The 8,737-nt window shown below is 35.0% G+C and overlaps 1 protein-coding gene across 3 annotated transcripts; it reads right to left on the bottom strand.

The window, feature by feature from the left end:
* Positions 1–1,415: 1,415 nt before the first annotated feature.
* Positions 1,416–8,393, bottom strand: LOC107783979 (putative cyclin-T1-1). 3 transcript variants are annotated; one of them, XR_012698669.1, is made up of 8 exons: positions 7,983–8,393; positions 6,610–7,240; positions 6,342–6,423; positions 6,095–6,229; positions 5,809–5,984; positions 2,703–5,488; positions 2,280–2,425; positions 1,416–1,712 (listed from the first exon to the last, which is right to left on the bottom strand). XR_012698669.1 is itself a non-coding variant. In XM_016605014.2 (7 exons), exons 2-7 carry the CDS (start codon positions 7,233–7,235, stop codon positions 1,681–1,683), a joined length of 1,197 nt encoding a protein of 398 aa, XP_016460500.1. In that variant the 5' UTR covers positions 7,236–7,240; positions 7,983–8,393; the 3' UTR covers positions 1,416–1,680. The 3 variants fall into 3 exon arrangements, 1 of the variants encoding a protein (XP_016460500.1); XR_012698670.1 differs by having other exon boundaries at positions 2,514–5,488; XM_016605014.2 differs by lacking the exon at positions 2,703–5,488.
* Between the last annotated feature and the right edge of the window lie 344 nt (positions 8,394–8,737).

Consider the following 8,737-nt stretch of genomic DNA (forward strand, 5'->3'; position numbering starts at 1 on the left):
AATATTATTAACTTGTTTCACTAATTTTTTTAGAATTTGCATGAATTTAATTGCTTAATTTATTTATAAGACATATTTGGTGATAAATTAGTAGAAAGAGATTTTCTTAAATTATTTTTATGCGTAATTCTTGATAAATTTAATATTTAAACAATTGAGGGTATTTTAGTAAACTTATCAGTTACAGTACAGTACGATACAGTCAAACCAAACAGCAAAATGTTATTTAACAATAGCAAACAATACAATCTATCCAAACGTTGTATTCATAAAATGATACGATATAATACAATACATTATAAAACGATAGGTAACAATGATCCAAACAGAGAGTTATTCAGACCAACGTTGTATTCATAAAATGATACGATATAATACAATACAATACAATACATTATAAAACGATAGGTAACAATGATCCAAATAGAGAGTTAGTCAGACCAGGGGTCTCAATGGTTCAGTTCGGCCGTTTATTTTATAAAATTTATATCACACCAATTTTTTTATTATTCTATTTTATATATCCAAAATTAGACTTTCGAAACCATCCCAACTCATTTTGATTGCTCTTCAGTATTGGTACGATTCGGTGAATTTTCGGTATTTTCCTTGAATGTCATGTAAGAGTCGCTAATAAAAGTTAGAACGCAATAACTCTCTAGACATTTTTTACTATTTAAAAGACGATGAATCAAGAAAATATGAAAGATGCTAGAATAAAGATCCATTCCACTATTGTAATTGCACCTTAAAAGAAATTATGCAAAGACAAGGCAAATATCAATCACACAAGTGGGAAGATATTAATCAAGATGGAACTCGAGAATAGAGTCTATTAGAAGATTACATATTAAATAAGAGAAATCTAAATTATACCAGATCGCTACCCAAGATATTCAATACTGCATAGCTTGCTACCCAAGATCGCTAGAATACCTTGTGATTTGCTACTCAAGATGATGGAATTAATTTAGGTTTAATAGGAATAGCACAATAAGTTTGGGAGTTGGAACTTTGAGTTTTAATTACTTGTTAGCTTGTAATTATTTCCATAATCCCATGGCCCAAGTAAAAAATCTTATGCTTTGTTATTTTTCAACTAGCTATATAAAATATAATTGTATACATAAATTTATTTGATATAATTTGATATTTTTTTAATTTATTTGTATAAAACTAAAAACCCACCTTAATCAACAGTACGGTTATAAATTTATATAAAAATCTATGATTTTATTAAAAGAAACTTAATAGTTGGTTCAGTACAATTCGGCCAATTTAGTCAATTTTTAAAGATCCATTGATATAGCTGAGTAAGACTCGTAATACATCTATGATAATTGAGCGAGACTCGTAATACATCTATGATACTTGTTCTCTTTGTTATGAACTAGGAATAAGCATTAAAACCGAGGTAAAAGAGAACGATTTCAATAATTAACGGACACTTTTGCAGTGAGAGAAAAACAATTTACACGGAGAATGAACTATAAGGTATAGACGACAAGCACTCCACAGATAATTTCAAACTAAGAAATTCCAGTGAAATCTATATACTGATCTTTAAGCCTATGCATGATGGTAGAATCTACAAATACATCTACCAAGTGAAGACCCAAAAAATTGTTGATATTGTCTTTTTATGTTTTTGCTGATGTTTACTGTCGTCTCTCATGTCTCCTAAAAGAGCTCCATCAACTGTTGTGCAACATCTGCAGTAAAAAGCATGTATAAGGTGAATTGCACAAACAAATACAACATTTAGAGAGAAATTCAGTAAGTAAAATGTAAATTCCCTAGATATGAAGGACTCTGGGGATTGAAAAAATAATTGCCAATCAAACAGAACAGATTGGCAATTATCTAAAGTCAAACCTAGTTTTCTGTTTGAGGAGCCACAAGTAGTAGATGAAACTAAATCTGGTCCAATTCCTTAGTTAGTTAGACATGATAGTTTACTTTCAATTGAAAGTAAGATCTCGATTTTCATACTAATTATATAGTGAAGATGGAGGGACAAAACAGTGCAATCCAGACAGATCAGAGCCTGGTGTTTCTATGGTCTAATCATCATGAACTTGAACTTAGTTTAAAATCCACCACCCCTCAATTAAAAAATGTTTACATTAAAGTCAGAATTGAAGAAACTACAATCCAATTGGTTCTTACTATGATGTGGAAAAGGAAACTCGCTCTAAATAAATTAAGATCAAATCTTTTGCCAAAATACTGCAGCCAATAATTAGCTATTACTTTATGTTGAGGATATAAATGTGTACCTCTAAGCACATTCGGGGGTGTTTGAAACTCTTTCCAGACAGAATGATGTGAAGCCAAATCCATGTTCAGAAATTTTGATGCTAGATATGCAGCCCCAGCAGCAATCTGGTAAGGCTTGAACTGAAGCCAGAGTGAACTTCGGAGCCTGCAAAAGGAAATCTACTAAGAATAGGAGATGACTAATGCTACCCAAAATCTACTTCCCCAAAAACTATATGGATAGGCAAACAAACCATCCGCAGCAACGCATGTCCTTTGTTAGCCACATTTGTAGAACAGCATGGGATCCATAAATTTTCAAAAAGTACATTGGCCAAACAGTGAACAGAATACAAGTCTAACACATTTAAAAGATCCATTAAACAATTGTTTTGAGTCATGTGGAAAAGCTAAAAGAGCAAGCCGGGGCAACTTTCTCTTACCAACTAAGCAAGCAGCAACCGAGTTGGAAAAATCCAAGAATCTTCTGCACAATGTTGAGAGAGAACGAAATATATAATAAACATGTTGTACCCATCTAGATAGCATCAACTCCTACTCCCAGCTCCGCTGCTGCAGTATAACCCCAAAAATATATGTACCTCATATACCAAAACAAGACGGACACAAGCCTCAACTGTTGCACTCTTTTTCACTACCATACCAGATGAAAGACAATAGAACTTGTGGACTTGCCAGCTTTGACCCTCACTCTAAGTTTCACTCGTACTGTAGTACATTTGACCAGAAACTTATTCGCTCTATCTACCATGAAGGAGCTAACAGAATCACACAGTAAACAGGCGCCACCCTTCCTGCCAGAAAGTTATTGCTAAAAACCTAAACAGGAAACCCAAAAATTAGCTAACCACTGCCAGATGTTAGGAAGACACTAACATTTAGAAAATTAGTGCCCTCTACAACTACATTATCTACCAATAAGTAGGCATTTTGCCCAACTACAGAGTCTGTCAGTCTGCCATCCCATAATCTCCGAAAGTGTGATGCCCAATCCACTTAGCGAGCCAAAAGGAGAAGAAAGAGGGCACAGAGAAGTGAAGTTTCCTCATTTGAAGTAACACTTGAATGTTACAGCCGTTTAATTCATAATGACTTCCAAAAAAAGTATCAATAAGAAAAGAGAGAAGTCATCCTATAACTTTCAAGGATTACACCTCTTCTGGATCTATACTATAGATATCTATTGAGTGTGTGTTGTCTCTGAGAGTAATATGCTTATCAAATTATTAGTTTCGAAAGAGCTCTTCAAATTTGACTTCATAGAGTGAACAAATTTTCTACTACGAAGTTTGATAAGCATAGAAATGATTTCAAGCCACTGTGGTCCTCAAACTTCAAAAAGTAATATATAGGTACATAGATAGATAGTAAAACAGTGCGAAAGATTTAATGAGTAAATTTTACACATAACAGCTCCACCTCAGCATAGCAATTCTCTCTGCATTACAAGTGCTTGCCACGAGACACTTTGGTGAAGGTCACTGCTCCGAACAACGAACTTGGTCTAAGAAAGACGAGCATTTATGTGTGTGTGTGTGTCTGTATACTTTTTAAGTAATATAATGACCTCTGTACTTTTTATAAATAATATAATGAATTTTTTGTCACTTGTTGTCGCTGCTTCTTTTCATCTTGTCTTTAGCCGAGGGTCTACTTGAAACCTCTTCACCCTCCCAGGGTAGGGGTAAGGTCTGCATACACACTACCCTCTCTAGACCCCACTTGTGGGAACTCAAGAAGGTCAATGCTCCGAACAATGAACTTGGTCTAAGAAAGAACAAGCATTTATGTGAGTGTTATACTTTTTAAGTAATATAATGACCTCTGTACTTCTTATAAGTAACAAATATAATGACGTTTTGACTATATATGCATATATGTGTGTGTGTTATACGTAAAATATGTGTGTGGGTATATACATAAATAAAACTTAGGACAATGAGTTGAAGTTATCAAGTAGCTGGGGAAAAGGCAAAACACACATAAACACGTCCTATCATTGACCCAAAAACTACTTGTTGTCATCAACTTTGCCAGCCCATCTTGCTACTGCTAGTGATTGCAGTATGACTTTCAACATAGAGTTCCATCAAGTAACCAGAAGTTAGAACACTAACATTTAACACCACTACTTGATTTCCCATTAGGAATCATTGCCACTTAAAAGAACTGTAATATCCTAGCACATCCAGACAGACCACCAATATTGGGCGCTAGCCATACAGCATCAAGGCAATGACCCTAGCTTTTACCTCTGAGTCGGTGTCCAAATGGAAAATATGAATCGTCAGATCACTTATCAGAAATCAAGAATAACAGAACCAAAAAAAAGACAGAAATCAAGCCTCCAACATCATTCTATTGATGGTATTTGCAAGGGAATAGAGCAGGGACTACACAAAGGCAGACAGTTGCTAATTTATCTGTTAGTCAGATGATGAACTATCCAGCCAGTAACTTATTCTGCTACAAGTGTGCCTATGGAGTGCACATGTGCATAACATGCAGCATAACTAGAAAAACCAGATTCAATATGTCTGTAGCGAAAGAGAGAAGATCAAGAGGAGAGAAGAAAGTAGGAATGTTCTGGTTATTTTCTGGATAGAGAGAGCACCAAATGGAGTCTGGGAACCAAAACCCACAATCCCCAAAACATGGATCCTTTAGAAATAGAGGTAGGACAATTCAATGCTGTCGAGGAAGAAACAAGAAATGGTACAACCACTAATTACAGAGGCATCATAATCTTTCCAAATTATCACACAGAAAACAATAGTCTAGGCAGACCTGCCCTACCATAAAGGTTACTAATCCTTCAAGATGTTACTCTGTTTTATACCAAATTTTAGGAATAATTTTTTGCTTCAAACAAGATAAGAACTTATAAAACCTGTATTCACCAGTTCCAAAAACTGGACTACCCATACCCCACCATTAGGCAGTCAAGAACACACCGCCAACCATTATAGAATTCTCTGTGCGAATAATTGGTATCCTACATGGACACCTGAGCAATAAGCTACATGAAGAGACAAAGTGCATGAGGACTCCACATGGAGTTGTTCCATTTGAGCATGAAAAACATAAAGTATCATGGCAAACTTCTCGAGCATCTTTGAAATGGCTAGTAAAACAAAACATTTGATGCACAGCATATCAACCGCCAGCAAATATCATACAGACGAGCAAGCTAATCCTTCTATAGACCCTGCAATTATATGGCAATCCAAAAGATCAATATCACAAGCCAGAATGGGTAGCTAGAGCAGTCAAGGGAGATCAAAAACCATATTTACACATGCTACAAGCAGTTGTAAATCTAAAAGGAGTCAGAAGTAAGATGAAATCTTATCATCCAGATACCATGAAACTTTGAATCCCTGTTGATCAACAATTTAGTATTATTAGGGGAATCTACGACCTCTAGCAAAGAAACAATAATGCCAAAATAAAACAAAAGGTTCCAACAAATATCAACTGTGATTTCAGAACCACATTATCAATGATAATGGAGATTGATCAACTTACCCTTCACTGACAAGATGCAGTGCTAGATTCACAAATACTGTTTCAGAAAGCCCTAATTTTTCAAGGGTGGATGTAAGAGGTTCATATGGATGTTGCACGTTCAGTTCAAAATTTAAAGTGGTCAGTATCATCTGCTCAGCTTCAATAACACGTTCACGGTACTGCTCAAACCAGTCCTGCCAAAAAGCACCATATGCATTAGAAGTATGTTCAAAGATTCACAATTTGCCCAATGAAGGATATTATGATGATCAATGATGCACAAAGACAAAGCAGAAGTGCTAACCACAGGTAGTAAATATGATAAAACTGCAAGATCCTGCTTGTGGAAAATTTCACATGAGGCCCTCAAAACATTATTGAGAGGCCGTGCAGTCTCTTCTGACTTAGCTGCAAGAAAGAGTGCAGCAGTAGCAACCAACTGCAAACAGCATTAAAATACTAACAATTAGCCGGGCATTGGACATAATGAAGCGGAAAAATTAGAGGAGCAAAAATATAGCAACTTTTAGTACATAAAACAAGGAACTCACAAATCTGTCATGACATGCGTGTGATCGCCTCACAAAGAAGCGGTGACATAGAACCATGGCAGTTCCAATAGTGGTCTGTGGCCTGCAAGAAGGTACAAATAATTATTAGTTCCATCAGATAACAAATACATAAGATCAAGCAACTTATGCTGGCAATCCTCCTGAAGAAACTAGGAGAAGGCAAACCCCAAAAGCTTCAGAGCCTGTTTGAACTAAAAATTGCAAAAATGTGTAAGATACAATTTATTAAATCCCAAAAGGAACTTACAGGTCCAGGCGAATTCCGAGGTTCTGGAGGAAAGCACAATACGAGTACCGCAAATGTGCTTCATGCATTGCATCAATACCATCTTTCCTGGACGGGGAGCACTTATCAATTTGCTCCCTAGACATAAAGATATTATCAGTTTCAGTATACTCAAGCCATGAGCGGTCGCGCTTAGAGCTCGTGGGTGCGCTTGCATCAGAACGAGGTCTAGAAGTACTGGTAGTAATGGCTGAGTTGTTGTTACAGGCTGAATGTGCATCATCATACGCTCTGGAATTCCTCAAAGGAACATTACATGTGCTTGGCTGCTTTGAAGGAACATCGTTACATGAATTGGTTGCTTGAGAGTACCTGCCACTGCTTGCCCAACCAGAAGCTGAACACTTCCTCCTCTTCAAAGAAGGTCCAGCCTCAGGCTTTACGAAATTATCATAACCATAGCTATACTCGCTAAAATTTCTACTCAAGTCATGGGAACCATTAGATCTAAAAAGATGGCTAACAACAGTGTTATAATGGTTGTAAGCTGAGGAATGTTTTCCACTAATCTGGCTTCTACCATAAAAGGACGTAGAGTCTCCACGAAAAGGGCCACCTTGTGAATAGTAAGTCTGCGCAAGAGCCATAATCCCTGATCAAATAAAAAATAAAGATCAGTACAAACTAAAACTAAGCAAAATGAAATGAATAACCAGAAGCACTAGAACATGGTATTGCATCAATCGCCCTTAACATATAAACAGATATTCAATCTGGTACACTCAATGAACTAACATGAAGCTCTATTCTCTAAAAGCCCAACGCATACAAAATATATAAAGACAAAATTTCATACTAGAATGACATAGCTTTAAAGAAAACCAAACAGAACAAATAACTAAGTCCAAAATCCATTAACTGATCAGAAATCATGTTCATCAGCCTGCAAACAACAATTACTGAATCTTTATATCCTATCTGAAACCAGACTCGAATAGAACTACAATAAGAGTTGCATCAAATTAAGCATTCATAACACCAAAATACATGACATCAATGAATTTTTTTTATTTTCAAAATCGACCCATTAGCAACGATCCATCATCTGAATTTATTTTGAGGGAAAAAATGACACTTCACTCTACATCAAAATTAGTTTTAACAAAAAGAAAATAAATAAAGAAACAAACATTACCATCCACCAACTAATCCAAACAAGTAATCCTGAATACTCTGAATAATACAAATAATTTTTACGCAAGTACCAAAACTATTAAAAGAAGTACCAATTTTGCAAGAAAAAAACCTCATCAAAGCTGCAAATCGCATAGATCCTCAAAAATCGTAAGAAATAGGATATGAAATATTTTTAAGAAAAAGAAAAGGATAATTACCTGAATATAGCAACGAAAATTATATGGAAACACTCCGTATCCGATTTGAAGAACCGGCGAATTTCAGAAGCAATTTTGAGATAATCGGTGATTGCTTCAGATTAGGGTTTGGATATTTGGTAAAAATGAAAAACGAGAGAGAAGAGAGAATATATGGGTAATTTATTTGGGAAGGAAAGCGGTTAAAGTGGATTTGTGTTATCTTGAACTACTCTTTTTTGTCTTTCATCACTTTTTTTGGTCCATATATATTTTTGATGGCCTGTAAAAGTATTATTTCCTGTTTCCAAGTTAGGTTTTGTTAGTTGAATTTAGCTATAAGCTTGCAGTTAATCATTTTATTTTGATTTTACAGATATTTGTCATTCTATTTAAAGAAAATTAAAAGAATTATTAGGTAAAATCTTCCCCACGCTTCCACTTTGATTCTCTTCTGATCTTTAAACAAATGCCTAAGTAGTTAGGTAAAATCTTTTATAGCACTCCTACCCTGATTCTCTTCTAATCTTTAAGTAAAAATATCTAACCTAATTTAATTGGTCTTCACTCATCTTTCCTTTTTCCTTCAGTGGTAAACAATAAGACTATGGCCAAATAAAAGAAGAAGAAAAAATTGATTTAATAGATTTAATAGAAAAAATGATTTAATAATAATTATATAAATATGAGTCTTTCAGACAATAGATTTAGAAAAAAATTATTTTATGTCTCAGACAACTGACACTAGTTGTGTAAGACTTCTTTTTTGTTAAACA

Source organism: Nicotiana tabacum, chromosome 14 (assembly GCF_000715075.1).
Source record: "Nicotiana tabacum cultivar K326 chromosome 14, ASM71507v2, whole genome shotgun sequence".
Classification (NCBI taxonomy): Eukaryota; Viridiplantae; Streptophyta; class Magnoliopsida; order Solanales; family Solanaceae; genus Nicotiana; species Nicotiana tabacum.

Bases quoted from the DNA above. Each gene is read 5' to 3' on its own strand.
- LOC107783979 (XM_016605014.2), bottom strand. From the start codon at position 7,235: ATGGCTCTTGCGCAGACTTACTATTCACAAGGTGGCCCTTTTCGTGGA. The intron at 6,424-6,609 runs GTAAGTTCCTTT...ACCTTCTTGCAG, and splicing joins CTCGGAATTCGCCTGGACCT to GCCACAGACCACTATTGGAA. The intron at 5,985-6,094 runs GTTAGCACTTCT...GCTTTTTGGCAG, and splicing joins TATCATATTTACTACCTGTG to GACTGGTTTGAGCAGTACCG.